We start from the raw sequence: 21776 nt of genomic DNA, 5'->3' as shown, positions 1-21776 counted from the left end.
GTAGGGTTAAGGTTACGCAACATAAACACACATCTTCATTGGTCTTATTAATACTGAAGAGATGCACACTTACAACAGAGCTCACCGTGGACGGAATGTAAAGCTTGTTATAGGAACAGTGAGCGAGTTAATGAGCCAGGGAATGAGTGAGTGAAGGAGGGATCTTGCTCTTTTTTTTTGTTGCTTCATTGTGTCATTAGTAACATACATGTTATCAGCGAATGCTCCTATCAAGGCTATACGTGTTCAGTGTATTGCACGTCTCCATCGTTAAGTCTGCAGAGATACTGACATGCCTTGGATGTCGCTGTCTGGGCGCCTCTATTAGGTTCCCTCTCACCAAGGCTGGGAGTTTACAAATCATCCTCCCAATGATCTGGCAATGTCTCCTGTCAAATTAGCTTCGAGGCTTCCTTCACCTGGCCAAGTTGCAGATCTGGATCTACATGATATTTGGTGGTGAGAGAGACATGTTTGGTGAAAATGCACTATTAATACATTTGGATTAGATTTGATTAGTTTTTCAGGTGACTTTTTTGTTGTTGTTGCTTAAAATTGGTCTATTTTCGGGAACAAGGAGTGTCACAAGACTTAAAGTGATAGTTCGCTCCAAAATCAAGGTTTGCCAGATGTTTTCAGAGCTCCACAGTGGGTTAACGGCCCCGTGCCATCTGCTCCAGCTTTATATCCATATTCAGCTATATGCGCCTCGATCTCTATTTTCATCGTCTCTATTTACTTGTGGATTGACGACTCGTCTTGACATCAGACCACTATTGAGCTCGGAAAGCATCTGACAAACTTTGAGTTATAGCCTTGTTAAATAGAAAATGGTATTGTCACTTCACTGGCAATTAACAATTAACTCAAGCTACCACTTCATTCATGCTTTTTGCCTCAACTTGCCTTTTCTGCCGTGAGGGGGAAAAAATGAACGTGTCAATTGCTTGTGTTTTTTTTATTTTATAGAAAAACTCAAGGCAATTAACTCCATTGTATTCCCAGTCAGAACAGAGAAAGGGAGAATTCTGACATTACATTTTTATCGTAGACTAAATTAAAAGTGCGCCGTCATATTTCTCTGAGAATATCGCTTGCTTTTAAACGAAATTATTAACTAAGAATGAATATGCTGCTTTAATTGTGCCATTCCAGTACTGAGGCACCGCCTTCAAACGTGTGCAGAAGTGCAGTGAATTCTTCATGGCGGCTTTCCAATACAATTTGGCTGTAATTATTCTCTAAGATGAATAGATTGGTTAGCTTAGGAGGATTTGGTCAGCTTTCGGATCTCCTTGAGGTATTTAATAACACACTCAGAAGCAGTGACTGTACAGAAATGATAGAGCTTGTAGGGTAACAGCCATGTGGTTTTATAGCCACTTAGTACTGTTTTACCTTTGGCAGCTTGTTTCAGCTGTTCCACGATTTGTAATAGATTCATGATAGGCTCCTTCAGGTTCCTATCCCTCACCACAATATTCCTCCTATTACTCTCGCTCTGACCTCACGACGAAGAGGTCAGTGCCCTGGTCTTCCAATTACAAAACAACAGGGTGACCAACCAAGACGAGTGTCCACTTTTCCCGTGAATTAGACACTATTTTTAATGTTTCACAGAACCGATCGGCGGCGTGGCAGCTCTATATTTACGCAGGAAAACAAGCCTCTAGAAAAACACCAGTGGTTTCACAGGGAATGTGGATTCACTTGAAACATAACTGGAGACATAGACACAGAAGGCAGAGGCTCACGCACGCGCGCGCCCCAGCACACACACACACACCATTTCCCTTAATGATTACATCAAGATAAAAGGGACGTGCATGGTACAGAGGGGCATTCTTCTCTTCTTCTCTGCTACAGTCAAACATTTTATGTCCAGCATAGAGGACAAAATGGCTGGTGCTCAGCAGAAAATATCAAAACAGGATTTTCCTCTGTTATTCCCCGTAAGGGCTAATTATAGCACCTATTTACAGAAGTAGAACAATTGCAAAAGCCTAATGTTGTGACATCAAATAATTACCCAGATCAACGCAGACAGGATTACAGTAATTAAAAAACACATTATCCTTCAAAGGTGTGTCTCTAACATATGCATGAATAAGTTATTTATCCGTGTGTAACAGTTTCAAGTCCCAAAATTCCCTTACAGTGGAAAAAGTTCAGCCCAGAGTTGAATATTATAGCAATGATAGCAATATTATAGCAAACAATAGCAATGATCATGTATTCCCCTAAGGCACACATAACCGCAAAGTGCAAGGCTTGAATTCTCTTTAGTGTTGTTTTTTTATATATATATATTTTTATAAAGGTATCTATAAACTGAGTTATTTTTTGCTTGGAGAGAGAGAGAAGAAATGTGGGTGAGGGAGCAAAGAGGAGGAATATAGGTTTACAAATGGATTTAAGGGGAGGGGAAAAGAAAGAGGGAAGGGAGGGAGGGAGTGAGACAGGGAGGGAGAGTTCTAATAAATATCTTGACAGCATACTGATACACCACTGAGAGTGTGTATCCATCCACTCCATCGTAACAAAAAAAACACAAAAAAATCCACAACGACAAGTTTAGCATTCAACACGTGTCGCGGGAGTGATGAAGAGGGAGGTTGCTAGGTGACGAGGCGTATATACTGAATTTTAACAAAATAACTGGTGAGAGGGGAAAGAGGGAGGGAGAGAGATGTAGTCAGCAACATGTAGACTCGCTGAGTAAAGAAAAGGTCGATACTGTGTATAGGTGCAACATTTGAATACATAGGCTACACAACGGGAGATAACCCGCAGGATATGGCCAGGAGAGGAATGGATGTATTGTGGATGGAGAGACGAGGGGAGAAGAGAGTCTCGGGCTCCTGAAAAACAGTGAGTATTTTACTCCTTGCTGTGAGGGTGATATGTTTAGGTTTCCTTTAAGAAGTGTTCCAAGATTTGCCCTTCAAAAATGTGCTGAATGTTATGCACGGGGGACCGGAATAGTGGCGTGGTGTTTCTCGAGGCTAAATGTGTTCATATTGGCAGCTAGTTTGATGGATAGGCAACAACCGGACCGGTGAGCGAGGCTTTGACCCCTCTGTCATTGATGCGCTTGCATACTCCAAGTGCTCTGACTGATTTCCAGACGAACACTGCACAGGCATAACCTACTGTACATACACACACTGGCACGGGCATTTGTTCACACTCAAACACACACACACACACACACGTTCTGAGTCACCACACATAACTTACATTAGTGATGAAAGAAATGTGGACCTTTTCTTATCTCCCCCAAATCGGCGTTTTTAATCTGGGTACATTACCAGTCGCCGTTAGTGATACACATTGCCTTCGTTTGAAACCGGTTTATGCGCATTTGTCCTTTTCGATCGTTTTCTTGTCCACGGAGAACACGTTGTAGCCTTCTTTTTTTTGTTCATGACACATCTCTTGGTATTTGCCCAAGGCAGCTTTCAGATGTTGAATCAATCCTTGAGCTTTCTGTACGTACCCATCTGTCAGCTGTGCTCCCGACTTTGTGTGAATTTATTGGAAGACAGCTCGTTGAATTGCAATTCTGAACTGTGCAGAAGGTGATTTGCTCTGATCTTATCAGAATTGCTTCGGCAAACTATCCCACGTGCACTGTTGGGTGCATATTGAGTAAATAGCTTATCTATAGGCTGGTGGCATGTTTAAATCATATTTGCATCCTTAACCGGTCCATGCATATATTCTGATTCTTTTGAAAACCAATATTGCAGGCCTTTTAATTCTATCCTAGAGCAAGTTGAAACACGTTTTTTTCCCCCAAGGATCATTATGTAATATATAGCCTTGAAGGGACACCCTCCATGTTTGGGGTTCTCAAGTGCTTGACGGCATGGGATCTGGAGACTGTCTGCCTGAAAACCCATTGTTCAGTTGACGACACTGTACCATACATGTTTTCTTTTGTCAAGTGTTCTGGATTGGACCTGTGAGCACGAAAGATGGTGGGATTTGCAATTGGATTATAATGGACCTAGTTTCATGTGTCATGCGTTTTCACACACACACACACACACACACACACACACAATGTGTACCAGGGCCATACAGTCTAATTCAGGTCATTTTCAGTGAAACCGATTGTGGAACTCGTCCTAATCCAAAATGCACCATTTCATCCAGTTAATCCTGGAAGGATGTTGAAAACACGTGTTACTTTGTCATCGGCTGATATCATGGCCTCCGAATGACTTCGGCAAAGCAATCTCTGAGGGATTCCTTTATGGAGAGAAACAAATCTGACAATGACAGGCCCAAGTTGCTCAGGGGAAGCTTCTTTCAGGCCGTTGTTTCAGCTCTTGAGTAACTCTGGACTTGTGGGGACTTGTCCCATTAAATCATCAGACTAATGTGACACTCAGAAGTGGAGGTCCACTGAGTAGGAGACAGAGGAGGTGGAGGAGAAGGGCTGCACCTGTAGCGTCACCTTGGGATTCAGCTCTGTGCTTCCAACTTCCAGTTAAGGGTGGGTTGTGTTCATTCGGGCACACAACGGGAAAACGTTTTCAAGCAACAGAAAAGTCCAGGTAGTTCCTTCCTGTTTGTCTGTTTTCTTCCATTTGATGCCTGATGCTCCTTTCATATCGAGCTCCTTTAGAAAAGTTATTCTTCATCCCTGAGAATTGCACTCAGTCTGAGGTGTTCCATTGAGTCGTTTTGTGTATGAACGAATGGTTGCTGGCTGCGTGACATTATCAGTTACGCTGGCAGCCTTGGACTGAAATCCCCTGTTCTGCTAAGAGGGTGAACTGAGGCCATTTTAGCTTCATCTTCTTTAGAGACAAGCCAAGTGGCCCTGGCTTTCCTCAATGGCGACGGTGGTCAAAGTGTTCGGGGGAGCCGCCTTGAAACTTGCTCAACTTTCCTGGCTGGGGAAAAAAAATGGATGAAAGCCTTCGATCCAACTTAACGTTAAAGTAGTGAGCTGGAGGTGGGAGGCCTGCCACGAGGTTGCATCCAAAGACGACCGCCTGAATGTACGTGACAGAATCATGTGATCCGAACCTCGCCTTCGACACACCCAGACCCTGTTTGAAGGCCACTCTGAAACTTCTGAACCATATCTTCATTCCAAGTGTTCTATCGTCCTTGGATTAGCCTAGCCAGGACTGCTGCATAGCCTAGTCCCTTCAAAATCAACTTTGGACCTCGAAGCCAGTTCCGCATTTTTTTTGTGGGTTCCCCTCTAATCAGGGACTGATATAGACCTTGGATACCAGGTGTGTGCAATTAATTATAAGGTATAACAGAAAACCAGCAGGCTCCAGACCTCTTAGGGTAAGAGTTGAATATGCCTGGCCTATTCAGATAGCTTACAATATGCTAGGCTAAAGGTAGGCCTAAAGGCTATCATTCTCAGTATCAGAGCGCAGTGACCAAAGAAGGCGACCCTCTCATTTATCACAAGCATATATCTGGGAGATGATATGTCCAATGTTCCAATTAACTTTCAAAACAAAGAAATGCTCCTTTCCTGTTTTTTTTCGGCTGTTGTGTAGTTCGGCAGGTCATAAATAAATGAGGGCTGCAATGATAACCGACTCAAGCTTCTTGCCTCGGCGACTCACCGAACTGGTGTTTTAACGGTGCCCTTTCTGTCACTGTTTCCATATCCACAGTGCAGCCAGCCAGTGTCTATCCGTTGCAGATAGGCCCGTGGTATATCACGGTTATGGTGTCGGTGTTGCCATTTCTTACTCTACGTCTAAAGCACAAAACCTGACAGTGTCCCAACGATGAGGAACGGCGGAATGTTCATGGGTGAATCATTTGCCTTTTACTGTGAGCTGAGCGCTCTTTCCAAAAAGTCTTCAGGTTAAAAGAAATGTCCGTCGGCTGTCGTCTTGATCTAGGCTTGGGCAAACAGTTTGGTATGAAGGGACATGGAGGGACTCTGTACTTGACTATGGTGGGGCTGATACTTTCTAAATATATAATGCTAGCGATAATGCTTGGTGGACATCGTGGAACGGATTGCTTTGCTTTCTGTTAACATTGCGTTTTAATCGGGTCATAAATTCCATCTCCCTTAGCAGAGAGAGCTAACGTTTGGCTAATGGCATCGATTGTAAATCCCTTTCGATCAAATGTAAATTGACATTGCATTTGCACCCTTTGGCTTGATGAAGTTACTGCTTCTACCTGCTAGGCCACAGCCTCTTCTACCAGTGCACCCGGAAACGTCTGTCTTCATTTCGCTTCCTCTGAGGAGAGCAATTGAGCTTCAGTCAGCTACACTACGACTCTGACCAGCACAAATGATTACACATCTCGGATCAGCTGTGTTTTTGTATTTCTCTCTGAGTCAGTTCTACTGACAGGCAGGTTTAGTGTTCAGTTGCTTGATTGGTAGCTGGTTGGACGAATCTGACAGAGCCGATGAATACCGTTTGATGAATCAGTCTGTGGACCTTATACACACAGGCAGGTTTTTGGCACAAAACCCCTGTACAGTATGTGCAGTACATGTCTAGGAATAGAGAGAGAGAGGGAGCGGAATGAGGCATAAGAGAAAGACAGTGTATAGAGACCGAAATAAAGAGTTGACGTGTGTGCGTTGCCTCTGGTATACATTTTGTTTTATTTTCTCTATTCTTTCGTTTACCCCAGGCGTACCTTCCTCGCAAAAGCTCTGTTTACTCTGTTAAAACTTTTATTCCACCTTAGCACCAAACCATCCAACAACAAAACAACATCCAAGGGATTTTTACATACTTCTATCTGAAATAAATAGGCCTACTGTCAGACACATGGATTTAATAAAGCTGGTCATAGAGCTTTGTGTAACAATATGGCCGCTCATTTGGGAGTTTCCATTGTGCCCGGGAATGCAACAGGTCGTTAATCTGCAGTGGCACCGCATTGGGCATGTAGATAGGCACCTTTGCCAGTTCTTTACTGTGGTGTGACAACCTAGACACCCACTAGAGGAGACCTGTAATCCACCAGCTCCCCTGGGGTCAAAGTTGAGGATCGTGAGCCAGCTAAATACCAACTCATTAGGCCTGGCCAAATGAGGCTCTGGAGAAATAAAACCCTTAGAAGCATGTGAGAGGCTGAGGGAGCAAGAAATAGGAGAGGGGAGAAGGAGACACAAGGGAGGGAGAGGGACAGAGAGGGAGTGGGAGCAAGAGTATTTGTAAAACAAATTTGGTGTTATTTCTTACATACAGCCGGAAATAACTTTTGGGTATCAGAACCGCGATAACCAGCATTTCGACCACAAATATGACTTTCCAGAATCGGATCCTTTGTTCGTACTCTCCAAGGCAATTTAACTTATCCCAGATTGAACACCATCCACCATTTCTGTGTTTATTACGCGCTAATGTTCAGTCCATGGACAATAAAGTAGACGAGCTCAGGGCAAGGATCTCCTTCCAGAGAGAAATCAGGGACTGTAACATACTCTGTTTCAAGAATCACGACTCTCTCCGGATATACTGTCCCCATCCATACAGCCAGCTGGGTTCTCAGTACATCGCGCAGACAGGAATAAAGAACTCTCGGGAAAGAAGAAAGGCTGAGGTGTATGTTTTATGATTAACTGCTCTTGGTGTGATTGTGATAACGTAAAGAAACTCAAGTCCATTTGTTCACCCAACCTAGAATACTTCACAATCAAATGCAGACCATATTACCTCCCAAGAGAATTTTCTTTGGTTATAGTCACAGCTGTGTGTATTCCCCCTCATGCCAATACCACAATGGCCCTCAAGGAACAAGGATCTACACTGGGCATTTATTGTAGCTGGGGATTTGAACAAAGCAAATCCGAGGAAAACGCAACCGAAGTTCTATTTACATATTGCCTGTAGTACTCACGCTTCAAAAAGTCTCAACCATTGTTACTATCCCTTCCGGGATGGCTAGAAGGCCCTCCCCTGCCCCCCCTTTGGCAAATCAGATCACAGCTACATTCTGCTCCATCCTTCCTATAGGCAGAAACTCAAACAGGAAGCACCTGTGCTACGGTCTATTCAACGCTGTTCTGACCAATCCGGAATCCATGCTTCAAGATTGTTTTGACCTCGCGGATATGTTCCGGGTTGCCTCTGAGAATAACATTGATGTATACACTGACACGGGGACTGAGTTCATCAGGAAGTGTATTGGGGATGTTGTTCCCACTGTGACTATAAAAATCTACCCAAACCAAAAACTGTGGATAGATGACAGCATTCGTGCAAAACAGAAAGTGCGAACCCCCACATTTAACCACGGCAAGGTGACTGGGAATATGATCGAAATACAGACAGTGCGGTTATAACACAGTGGCACTGACGCGGGCCACTCTCCTTCTCCGTGGCCGACTTAAGACACTTAAGAGTGTTAACCCTAGCAAAGCTGCCGGCCCAGACGGCATCCCTAGCCGCGTCCTCAGAGCATGCACAGACCTGCTGGTTGGAGTGTTTATGGACATACTCAATCTCTCCCTATCACAGTCTGCTTTCCCTACTTGCTTCAAGATGTCCACCATTGTTCCTGTACCCAAGAAAGCAAAGGTAACTGAACGAAATACCTATCTCCCCATAGCACTCACTTCTGTCATCATGAAGAGCTTTGAGAGGCTAGTTAAGGATCATATCACCTCCACCTTACCTGACACCCTAGACCAACGAAGGAGCTGATCGTGGAATTCAGGAGACAGCATTGGAGAAGGTGAATATCTTCCAAGTTTCTCGGCAAACACATCACTTTGCAACAGTCCCTCTTCAACCTCAGGAGGCTGAAGAAATTTGGCTTGGCCCCTAAGACCCTCACAAACTTTTACAGATGCACCATTGAAAGTATCAAGTCGGGCTGTATCACCGCCTGGTACGGCAACTGCACCGCCCCCAACCGCAAGGCTCTCCAGAGGGTGGTGCGGTATGCCCAACGCTTCACCGGGGGCAAACTACACGCCCTCCAGGACACCCACAGCACCCGATGTCACAGGAAAGCCAAAAGGACATCAACAACCCGAGCCATGGCCTGTTCACCCAGTTATCATCCAGAAGGCGAGGTCAGTACAGGTGCATCAAAGCTGGGACCGAGAGACTGAAAAACAGCTTCTATCTCAAGGCCATCAGACTGTTAAATAGCCAGTCTCCACCCAGTACCCTGGCCTGAGCTTAGACACTGTCACTAGCCGACTACCACCCAGTTACTCAACCCTGCACCTTGAGGCTGCTGCCCTATGTACATAGACATGGAATCACTCGTCACTTTAATAATGTTTACATACTGTTTTACTCATTTCATATGTATATACTGTATTCTAGTAAATGCCATCCTGTTCAACTAATGCTGTATATAATACTATTCTATCCTACATATTCTACAGATATACTAAATATTCTATTCACATAATGTCTATACATCACCTACCTACCTACCTACCTACCTACCTACCTACCTACCTACATACCTACCTACCTACCTACCTACCCACCCACCCACCCACACACGGACTCCGACATTGCTCATCCTAATATTTATTTTAGATTTGTGTGTATTATTGTGAATTGTTAGCTATTACTGCACTGTTGGAGCTAGAAACACAAGCATTTCGCTACACCCGCAATAACATCTTCTAAATAGGTGTATGCGACCAATACAATTTAGTTGGATTTGATTTTAGAAGGAGAGCGAGAGGAAGAAAGAGGTTAGGGAAAGAGGGACAGGGAAGAGATAATGGAAGAGAGACTGAGGGAGAAAGAGATACAAATAGGGAGAATAAGATAGAGAGGAAGTGGGAGAGGGATAGATAGAGAGGGATATATAGAGAGGGATATATAGAGAGGGAGAGGGATAGATAGAGAGGGAGAGGAAGATGGATAGATAGAAAGGGAGAGAGATAGATGGAGAGGGAGAGCGAGAGGGAGAGCGGGACAGGCCAGGGATAGATAGAGAGGGAGTGGGAGAGGGAGAGCGGGACAGGCCAGGGATAGATAGAGAGGAAGTGGGAGAGGGAGAGCGGGGCAGGCCAGGGATAGATAGAGAGGGAGTGGGAGAGGGATAGCGGGACAGGCCAGGGATAGATAGAGAGGGAGTGGGAGAGGGAGATGGACTGGTCGATAGAGGAGAGAGAGATAGAAGGCGTCAGAACAACATGAGCAAGATACCAAGGGGGGGTCGAGGGAGCATCAGACACCCTCAGAATCCTATATCCCACTGGGCACACACTGGTTGAATCAATGTCATTTCCACACCATTTTAATGAAATTGCATGGATCCAACATGGAATAGATGTTGAATTGACGTCTGTGCCCAATGGGATCCGTTCCACGGCTCATTTTTTGTCCTCATGTCTCTCCTTCATAGAAAAGTCCTTTAGCAGACGCGTTTATCCAATGCAACTTACAGTCCCGCACACAAAGGTTTTACATATGGATGGTACTGGGACTCGAACCTACTACCCTGGTGTTATCTGTGCCATGATTTGCCAACTGAACTACAAAGGACCATGACATTAGCTAATCCACCACCCCCACCCCTTTTTCTCTCTCTCACTGCCTGTTTTTTATATGCTTCCTTCTTCCCAATCTGTAATTTCCTGAAAAAATATAGCCGAAATCTGTTCCTCTGCCCCTTTATCCGTAACTCCCTTCACCAGCTTCTCTTTCAATCTAATGAAGGTCATGTTTATTAAAAACATTATTAGCGAGGTCACCGGCCAGCCTGTTGATTGCTTCTTTGCAGAGAGAGCAGATGCTCTTAAATACCTCTGTGCTTCCTCCTCGGTGCTGTGTGCTGAGCCGAGCAGGCCCACGTTCATTCGTTCCTTCCCCTCACACCATCCATAGCCGCAGCATATGGGAAATGAAGAATGCCACCAATGACCGTCAGCAAATGCATTGTGGTATGTATTTTTAGAGTAGCAATTATTTCTATAAATGATATTGCTTCTTTGTATGCAGAGTGCTATGGGGCAAAGTTTGATCCCAGTACAATTTTCGCCACCAAATGACTTTCATGCGAAGACGATGCATGAGGTAAAGCATCACATCCCCCAATAAATTGGAATGCGATATTCCTTATTTTCAGCCACACAATCAGTGGTGATTTGGAGGTATAGTAGGAAGTGGCAAATATTGCTTCTTGTTTGTGCTTATTTGGTGTAAAATTGAAAGAGAAAAACAAAATGTATAAAGTAATGATTGCATTTCATCCAGGCAAATACTTTATACCGTTTATCTTAAATAGCCTCCTGAAAGTAGCTCCGTATAACCAACTGCTGTTGCTGACTGTGAGGGAATCTTTCTGGTTAAAGCTCAAGGAGTCCTGTATCGGTTCTGTTGTTCTCCTGGCACTTCTTTGGAAACAAGACAGATCACCTCAAGGGGATTTATCCTATGTGGAATATGTAGAAATAGAAGAAGATACAGTGCATTCAGAAAGTATTCAGACCCCTTCACTTTGTCCCCATTTTGTTACGTTACAGCCTTAATGAAATCCTTTTTTTCTCTCATCAATCTTCACACAATACCTCATAAAGACAAAGCAAAACATACATTTTTTTTTTATGTAGCAAATGTGTATAAAAAAACAATATTTAGGTTTTTTAAATACATTTGTAAAAATGGCAAAAAAATCGTTTTTCACTTTGTCATGATGGGGGATGTGTATATTGATGAGGGGAAAAAGTATTTGATCAATTTTATTATAAGGCTGTAACGTAACAAAATGTGTAAAAAGAAGGGAAGGGGTCTGAATACTTTCCGAATGCACTGTAAATATAGTAACCGTCTGTCTGGCAATGTACAAAACCTTTTTTTTTAAACTTCCTAATATTGAGTTGCACCACCCTTTTGCCCTCAGAACAGCCTCAATTCATTGTTGTCGCGGACTCTACAAGGTGTCGAAAGCGTTCCACAGGGATGCTGGCCATGTTGACGCCAATGCTTCCCACGGTTGTGTCAAGTTTGCTGGATGTCGTTTTTGGTGGGGGACCATTCTTGTTGCACAGGGGAAACTGTTGAGCGTGAAAAAACCCAGCAGCGTTCTTGACACACACCAGTGCGCCTGGCACCTACTGCCATACCCCGTTCAAAGGCACTTAAATCTTTTGTCTTGCCCATTCACCCTCTGAATGGCACACACACACACAATCCATGTCTCAATTGTCTCAAGGCTGAAAAATCATTCTTTAACCTGTCTCCTCCCCTTCATCTACACTGATTGAAGTGGATTTAACAAGTGACATCAATAAGGGATCATAGCTTTCACCTGGATTCACCTGGTCAGTCGATGTCATGGAAAGAGCAGGTGTTAATAAGGTTTTGTACACTCAGTGTATATTTTACAAGTGCTTCAAACTGTACCTACACTAGGTGTTGTAGTGGGAGGAAGACCTCTTTAACTGTGTGGAATTCCTTTTCTGTCAGACATGGAGTCACGGAGTGCCTTGAAAAGCAGTTGGCTTTGACAGAATTGAATTGATTCTATACTCTGTGTGAGTGTGTATAAGATTGCGTGTGTATGAGAGTGTGTGAGTGCGTGCGTGCATGTGTGTGTGTGTCCATGTGTGTGTGTGACAGGGGTAGTCAGGAGGGCCCTGACTTTTGGGTCATGGGACTGAAATATTTTGAGCATACGTGACGGACCATCACACTCCTGCTTATGGTGTCTCTGTGTGCCAAAGCGCCAGCGGATACCGCTTGGAGTAAGACAGGGCCAGGCAGTTCCTCATGACGCTCGCGCTGCTCTGAGAGTCTGCCAACACTTAGACGGCCATAAAGAGAGACTCGACATAATCACTCTCTGTCTCCTTCATGGTCAGTACAGTTACTTCTGCCTACAGGTTATCCCGTTGTCCAGATCGGGTTTTGCGCTGACCGTGCTATATGATCATCACAGAAGATTCATGTTGGAGCTGAATGTGCCATACAACCCCTCACACAAGATGCAGTTTTTTTTTTGTTGAGTGAAAATACTGTATGAGGATGTCCGTTCCTGGTGTATTACCCAGTAAGCCGTTGACAACCAATAGATATGGGGGAGGAGTTCAAGGATGTATAGCCTCTATGCTAATGCCTGGATAGATAACATGGCTACAGAGTTCCCGTACGGTACTGTACAGCCGGCACCGTTTCCGTCAGCCAGGATACGCATGATCCATTCACCCAGCTGTGTGTTTTACAGTAACCTCTGACCTGTACTCTGAACTACTAACTAGTCTTCTCCCAACGCCATTTCCCTAACCACTATACCACTCCACGGCTATGATACTGCAGGGCCCATTTAACATAGGCAACAAACAATGCACTACTATATCAAGGGAAGACCATAAGACTGCCGTATGAGAGCCTTGGGGAGTATGAGAGCCCTGGGGAGTATGAGAGCCCTGGGGAGTATGAGAGCCTTGGGGAGTATGAGAGCCCTGGGGAGTATGAGAGCCCTGGGGAGTATGAGAGCCTTGGGGAGTATGAGAGCCCTGGGGAGTATGAGAGCCTTGGGGAGTATGAGAGCCCTGGGGAGTATGAGAGCCCTGGGGAGTATGAGAGCCCTGGGCAGTATGAGAGCCCTGGGGAGTATGAGAGCCCTGGGGAGTATGAGAGCCCTGGGGAGTATGAGAGCCCTGGGCAGTATGAGAGCCCTGGGCAGTATGAGAGCCCTGGGCAGTATGAGAGCCCTGGGGAGTATGAGAGCCCTGGGGAGTATGAGAGCCCTGGGCAGTATGAGAGCCCTGGGCAGTATGAGAGCCCTGGGCAGTATGAGAGCCCTGGGGAGTATGAGAGCCCTGGGGAGTGACAACACAAGCTGAGTGGTTCAGGGCCAGCGGATGGACTGCTAGCCTGGAATGATTGATCCGGAACCCGGTACGTATGGTCAGTAGTGCGGTTTGTACTGGATTCAGCCGTATGTCCTTCGAACTGAGTACAGAACCTGTGTGGTCTGTACTGGTTTCATAAGATCTGTATTTGTTTCATATAGTCTGAACCGGATTAAGCCGCATGCCATTCCAGTCTTTCTCACGTTGAAAAATGCTGAGGCCGTTAGGTTCCATGGCGGGCTCTGCCCATAGGCTTAACCGAGGTAGTAATATCCAATTGAATTATGCAACGGGGCTCGGATGAGCCATTCAAGCCGAGGTCTGGCTTTGTCTCAATGGTATATTGAGGGCAGTGTTAAATACTTATCTTTCTTGCCTACCCCATACTACCGTCCCTTAGATATACTTCAGCAAGGCACTTAACCCTAATTAACGCCAGGGGCACCATTCTACTATGGCTGACACTGTAAAACAACACATTTGACTGCATCTATCTGGTGTGTGTGACAATAAAATATATATATATTTTTTAAATATATTTGTTATATCCTCTCTCAATACTTTTATTGTTTTCCCACTTTACAGCCGCTGTGGCTATCTGGCTCACTGGCTCAATCCCCTATTTGCTCTGTCTTCCCCGACAGCCACAGTATCTTTTAATTTGTCTACCCCCCCCCCCCCCCCCGTTTCCCCCCAAATTGAGCACTTTTCGTCATCGTAATCCCTCTATTTTTTCCTCGGATGATAACTCGGTGTCAAAAGGAGCGATGTAGGAATGTGAAAACGGAATTAGAGAGAAAGAGAGAGAGAGAGAGAGCGAGAGAACAAGGCAGAAAGAAGCTGTTTGTTTGGGGCAGTGAAGAGGACATTACATCAGCAAGCCTTCTGGTTCAAAGCAATGACATTAGCCACGGACGCTATGAGAGAAAACGGGCAATATGAGAGGGAGTGACAGATACCGATTGTTGTTCTGTTTGTTAGTGACCCGGAGAGAGTGGGTTTTTGACTCTGTGTCTATTTGTGTGTGCCCCAGGGGGAGAGGGAGGGTTAATTAAAGAGAGTGAATGGAAAGGGGGGGATGAGAAGGAGGGGAGGGGAGGGGAGAGGGGGGGGGGGGTTGGCACGCTAAGCGACTTCAAAATGATTAATTAAGTGTTGCTTGCGTTACATCTCCTTACATTTCGCGTACAGTCCCATAGCGTCACTCAACTGCACAGAGCATTTCCCCACCTCAACCACAATTGTGTTTATAATAACATGCATACACACAACTACCTAGACCAAACTCGCCACCCCTCCCCAGTTTTATTTGTATTGTAATTTAGCCCTGTCCATTTAGATGGACAGTACCCATTGGTGGTTTATGGCTGCAAAGATTTATAGCTCAGCTTCAAAGCTCTCCAATGATGTGGGATCAAACCATGAATCAGCTCCTGGGCTAATGAATTCTGATGTCCCCGGGGGGGGGTGTTGAGTTCAAGGGGTGAACACTCCTACTCTAGTCCCCAAGCAGTGGGCTTATGTTCCTCTGTAGTTCACTGTACTTGGCTTTACGCTTACACTGACCTTAAGATGTTGATTGATTGTATGGTAGGTGATGCAGGCCCATTCCATTCACTCCTCTGTCTAGTGCAATCTCTCTCTCTCTCTCTCTCTCTCTCTCTCTCTCTCTCTCTCTCTCTCTCTCTCTCTCTCCTTTTGAAACCTGCTCTTTTTAAATGAGGCTCAGTGGGTAGCACCCCGTTTCCCATTACGCCTACCACCCCTCTCTCTTCCACTTGATTGTTTTTCAGTAGTATCCCTCGCCACTGTAGCTCCTACTTACTTCTATGCGTATCATTGCTCCTCTCCTCACTTACTTACAGGCCTTTCATTCTTCAGACTTTTCCCCCCTGAATCCTTTTTTCTCACCTCTCCTCTCCACTCCAGGTCCTTCTTCGCCTGTGAACTGCCGCCGTCGCTGCTCTGCCCACCGAACTGCGCCCCCCCTCCCTCCCCTCCCCCCCATGGCAGCCAAGCCCGCCCTCTCCCTCCTGTTGGCTGTGTTGGCCTGCACGGGGCCCACCCGCTCCTCCCCTCCCCTCTTGCTCCGCCCCCGGGAGAGAGAGAGGGACTTGGGTGTAGTCAACATCGCTGTGGTCCACTCGGGCTCCTCCCTGCTGCCGGAGACGGCCGCTGCTGGGGGAACGGGCGCCACGAACGGGGGTCCTCAGGGGAGGGGGGCCTCGTCGTCATTGGCTATGGTGGCGGCGTCTGCACCACTGGCTTCTGCGTCAGCGGCTCTGGTGGGCGGTAGCGTGATGACGCAGTATGGCCCAGCCAACGTGATCTACCTGACGGTGAACGAGAGCAGCCCGGCGAGCCTTCTGCTGCAGCTGTGTGAGCTGCTGGCCACCACGCCGCTCCAGGGGCTGGTGTTCGAGGAGGAGAGGCCCCCGCCACCCGACCAGGCTCCCCTGGCCCCCATGCTGGAGTTTGTCTCGGCCCAGACCGGAGTGCCTGTTGTGGCCGTGGGAGGAGGGGCCGGCCTGGGCAGGGAGCCACAGGTAACTACCTGGCTGTGAACTTTCCCTTCTTAATGGATTTCAAGTAATGAATCAGTCCTAAGTTACTGTGTGTTGGAAGCCTCATCTTACCCAGTGGGCAGAATTTGGCACATGACATCTTCATTTTCTGGTTGGAAACTGGGTTTCTGGTTGAGAAGACGCCTTAAAACCAGATTGCAACCAGCTGGTCTCTGTTACAACCAGGTAAAGATGTCTTTTTCAAAACGTCATGGAAAAGACGTTGTATTTTAGTTGTTATCTGGTTGCTAAAAAGATGTTTACAAAACTTCCTCCATTTACAACTAGTATGAGGATGTCATCTTTGCGGTGTGGTCTGAGTAGGAGAACACTACTTCAGTCCTCGAGTGGCTGCAGTCCTGCTGCTTTCTGTGTCTGCCTGGCACTTACTGTAATGTAACAATTAATGTCACTGATTGCTGAGAAGGTTCAACACTTGGTTTCCAAAGGCCATTTGATAAAACAGAAAGCAGAGAGAGTGGCCCTCGAGGACTGGAGTTGTGCAACTCTACACTCTTAGAAAAAAAGGTTCCAGAAGGGTTCTTCGGATGTCCCCTTTTTGGTTGCAGGTAGAACTATTATGAGTTCCATGTAGAACACTCTGTGAAAAGGGTCCTACAGTGCATTTGTAATGTATTGAAAAAAATCTATCTACACCCAATACCCCATAACGACAAAGCAGAAACAGGTTTTTAGACATGTTTGCAAATGTATATTTAAAAAATACAGAAATACCTTATTTACATAAGTATTCAGACCCTTTGCTGTGAGACACGAAACTGAGCTCAGGTGCATCCTGTTTCCATTAATCATCCTTGAGATGTTTCTACATCTTGATTGGAGTCCACCTGTGGTAAATTCAATTGATTGGACAATATTTGGAAAGGCATACACCTGTATAAGGTCCCACAGTTGACAGTGCATGTAAGAGCAAAAACCAAGCCATTATGTTGAAGGAATTGTCCGTAGAGCTCCGAGACAGGATTGTGTCGAGGCACAGATCTGGGGAAGGGTACCAAAACATTTCTGCAGCATTGAAGGTCACAAGGACACTCTTAAATGGAAGAAGTTTGGAACCACCAAGACTCTTCCTAGTGCTGGCCGCCTGGCCAAACTGAACAATCGGGTGAGAAGGGCCTTGGTCAAGGAGGTGACCAAGAACCCGCTGGTCACTCTGACAGAGCTCCAGAGTTCCTCTGTGGGGATGGGAGAACCTTACCGAAGGACAACCATCTCTGTAAAAGGCACTGAGGAGTGGCTTCTGTCTGACCACTCTACCATAAAGGCCTGATTGGTGGAGTGCCACAGAGATGGTTGTCCTTCTGGAAGGTTCTCCCATCTCCACAGAGGAACTCTGGAGCTCTGTCAGAGTGACCATCGGGTTCTTGGTCACCTCCCTGAACAAGGCCCTTCTCCCCCGGTTGCTCAGTTTGGTGGTTCCAAACTTCTTCCATTTAAGAATGATGGAGGCCACTGTGTTCTTGGGGACCTTCAATGCTGCAGACATTTTTTTGGTACCCTACCCCAGATCTGTGCCTTGACACAATCCTGTCTCTGAACTCTACGGACAATTCCTTCGACCTCATGGCTTGGTTTTTGCTCTGAAATACACTGTCAACTGTGGGACCTTATATAGACAGGTGTGTTTTTCCAAATCATGTCAAATCAATTGAATTTACCAAAGGTGGACTCCAATCAAGTTGTAGAAACATCTCAGCTCAATTTCGAGTCTCTTAGCAAATGGTCTGAATACTTATGTAAATAAGGTTTCTGTTTTTATTTATTTTTTAATACGTTTACAAACATTTCTAAAAATCTGTTTTCGCTTTGTCATGATGGGGTATTGTGTGTAGATTTGATGTAATACATTATAGAATAAGGCTGTAACGTAACAAATGTGCAGAAAGTCAAGGGGTCTGAATACTTTCCCAATGCACTGTATACTTATATTCTCCACACAGTCTCATTGGGGATAAATACAGCCAACCCCTTCAGTTCTATTGCCTTTCATCAGTCCTTTCTTCTCAAACACAAATGTGTCATTTGATACTTAACCTATTTTTGCAACACATATCCAACTGTGAACGTTTCTACAATTACAGGCCCCATTCAAGTCTCACTTGGCCTTGTTAATTGTGCATCGCTCACTGAATAATTAATATAGCGAGGGAGTTCAACGGTGGGCATTTACATGTGCATAATATAGTTCCATCTACATTGTATCCTTCTGTTCAGAGATGGGCAGTATTTCTGTTACATGTATTTGAAATACGTATTTAAATGACCTTTTATAATTTTTTTGTCATTTGTATTTCACTGGCCTGAACTACAATCCCCCCCCCCCCCCCCCCCAACACACACCACACAGCTGATTCAAATAATCAACTAATCATCAAGATGTAATTATTTGAATCAGCTTTGTAGTGCTAGGGACGAAAAATTAAAGTGCACCCCTTGGGATCCCCAGGACAGAGTTTGGGAAATGCTGCTTTTAGAGAGCTACATTTGTGTATTTTCAAAATACAAAATAATTTTCTGCCCCCAAAAAATATAGTGGTTCACAATTTTGTGGCCCCTATCACCCCAAATTTGCGGCATTGGTATCAGAAGTCTGATGGCACTATGGTGGGATAAGAGCGTTTGCTAAATGACCAAAATGTCAATTGGAAAATGAACACTTGCATTGTACAATGGGCCACATTTTATTCAAATACAAATTGTTTGGGGGTGGAGCTCATTAGAATAATACCCAGCGTGCAAGTGCACATTTTTTAAACATTTACATTTAGTTAATTTAGCAGACTCTTATCCAGAGAATTCAACTAAGGTAGATAACCAACCACATCACAATCATAGCAAGTCAAATGTTTTTGTAACTGTTACCGACAATGTTGTTGTAGTTACAGTAATGGGGCTACTTACAAGTATTGCTATTAAATACATGACTTGGCAAAAGTATTTAGTATTTTACTTAGATATTTTGTAACAAGAACATTTTTTAAAAGTATCTTTGCCCATCTCTGTGTCTGTTATCTTGTCTGTCTTGTATATGTATATATATGTATATGACTCTAGAAATCGTATCCTCAACTTGTACATGAACCTTTCAGTAGAGTATCTCCCTTTCCCCTCTCCATTCCCTTATCTGTTTTTATCCTAATATAATCTAAAAGAACTGAACAAGCATAGGCTTTCCAGTCTGGCCAGATCAGTGAAGATGAAGGAAAGGAGACATGGAGAGGAAGGCTAGTCTTTTTCATAAAAAAAAAAAATCACGGTCTACAGTGCAATACAGAATCTCAAATCAAATCAAAATGATCTGTCACATGCTTTACAGACAACACGTGTAGACTAACAGTCCTTTTCTAACAATACAGAGATAAAGATAAAATAAAAAATGTAATAAAAATAGAAATAATTGCACAGTGAATAAAGAATAATTGAATGTACTTCTGGCCAAACACAGGGATATATCGGCTGAGTCCCATAAATCCACCCTGTTCCCTACATAGTGCACCGCTTTTAACCAGGGGCCCATAAGGTTCTGGTCAAAAGTAGTGCACTATAAAGGGAATAGGGTGCCATTTGGGACCGTGCTGTAGGACCCTACTGGAAAGCCTTCACAGTAGACAAGACAGACAAAGGGAAAATAAAAAGAAAGGGATGGTATTGAGACTGAAATTCAATTACAAATGGCCATATCGATGTTTCCGCTGTCTTTGTTTAAAAACTCCTACCCAGGCATGAAGTTCTTACTCTGAAAACAGGATGCTTTTCTTACTCTGAAAACAGGAAGCTTTTCTTACTCGGAAAATGGGAAGCTTTTCTTACTCTGAAAACAGGAAGCTTTTCTTACTTTGAAAACAGGAAACTTTTCTTACTCTGAAAACGGGAATCTTTTCTTACTCTGAAAACAGGAAGCTTTTCTTACTCTGAAAACGGGAAGCTTTTCTTACTCTGAAAACAGGAAGCTTTTCTTACTCTGAAAACGGGAAGCTTTTCTTACTCTGAAAACAGGAAGCTTTTCTTAGTTTGAAAACAGGAAACTTTGCTTACTCTGAAAACAGGAAGCTTTTCTTACTCTGAAAACGGGAAGCTTTTCTTACTCTGAAAACGGGAAGCTTTTCTTACTCTGAAGGCGGGAAGCTTTTCTTACTCTGAAGGCGGGAAGCTTTTCTTACTCTGAAGGCGGGAAGCTTTTCTTACTCTGAAAACAGGAAGCTGCTACCCCAAGGAGTTTATAAGTACCCTGAGACTGTGTAATTATAAGCCTATTTAACCATGGGTAATATTGCTATGGCATGAATGTAAGCCACTGAATAGGTAAGAAACTTGATGCACCACAAGTTTAATGTATCTTTCTTAACCAACGTTATGGTCTAAATAGGCCTTCATCAGACTAAGCCACAGCAATGTGTGTAGGCCTGGATTAGGCTCACACTGCCATTCGAATTTTACGTTACTCCTAACATTGGACGTGTTCAGTAGGGAAAATCTGTGTTCTCATTCGACAAGTTCAGGTGCCACCTTCCCGTTTAACTCTGTTACAAAATGTTTTCTCCCTATTAAATACAATTCTGACTCCACTGTATTCATAAAGTGTCTCAGCATAGGAGTGCTGATCTAGGATCTGATCTCCTGTCCATGTATCTTACGCGTTATGATCTAAAAGTCAAAACAGGTCCTAGATCAGCACTCCTACTCTGAGACTCTGTGAATATGAGGCCTGGATTCCTCATTTTTATAGCAGAAAATGAAATTCTGTGTTCTTATGGACAGATACTACCTCCATCCTTCAGTTCACTGCACTCTCGCTCCCTCTTTCCCCCTCCCTGTCCTGAAAACCCATTTCACTCCTTAACAAACTGTTTCCTCCCCCAGGAAAGCGGCTCCATCTACCTCCAGTTCACCTGCTCCACAGCCATGCAGCTGGACGTGGTCTTTGAGGTGCTGGAAGAGTTCGACTGGACCTCCTTCTCCGTGGTGGCCACGCGTCACCACGGCTACGAGGACTTCCTGGCCATGGTGGAGGCACTGACGGACGGATCCTTCATCGGCTGGGAGAAGAAGGGCGTGGTCATGCTCAACGTCACCGACGACCCGGGAGGGACACGCGCGAGCAGGCTGCTCAAGGAGAACGAGGCGCAGGTGAAAGGAAGGACAGACAATGGGGGGGGGGTTGAACCCAGGTTTCTGGTGGGGAGGTATGTATATGTACTAGCAGCGGGTTTGTTACCACTAGACCAAGGAGTCGACATTGGGGATCTTTTAATTCACTCTTCTTTATAATTTATTCATTGAGAGCGAATTTAAGGTAGAAGGGAGACGGGGAGAGAATACAGAATAGCTGTGGGACTGGGATTTGATCCCACACTGATGGGGTAAACATGCAGTTTGTGTTTACGCCCCAGTCCTGC

At 44.8% G+C, this 21776-nt stretch overlaps 1 protein-coding gene across 1 annotated transcript in view; it reads left to right on the top strand.

Annotated features, from left to right (window-relative positions):
• The first annotated feature begins 2520 nt into the window (after window positions 1-2520).
• The window catches only part of LOC109906927 (glutamate receptor ionotropic, NMDA 2D-like), a 65052-nt gene continuing 45796 nt past the window's right edge, over window positions 2521-21776 (top strand). The window contains exons 1-3 of the mRNA XM_020504747.2: window positions 2521-2871; window positions 15725-16341; window positions 21241-21507. Coding sequence (XP_020360336.1) covers window positions 15802-16341; window positions 21241-21507 — 807 coding nt within the window. The 5' untranslated portion in view covers window positions 2521-2871; window positions 15725-15801. The remainder of the gene's footprint in view (window positions 2872-15724; window positions 16342-21240; window positions 21508-21776) is intronic.

Source organism: Oncorhynchus kisutch, linkage group LG17 (genome assembly GCF_002021735.2).
Source record: "Oncorhynchus kisutch isolate 150728-3 linkage group LG17, Okis_V2, whole genome shotgun sequence".
Taxonomy (NCBI): domain Eukaryota; kingdom Metazoa; phylum Chordata; class Actinopteri; order Salmoniformes; family Salmonidae; genus Oncorhynchus; species Oncorhynchus kisutch.
This window is presented reverse-complemented; position numbering and strand designations above follow the sequence as displayed.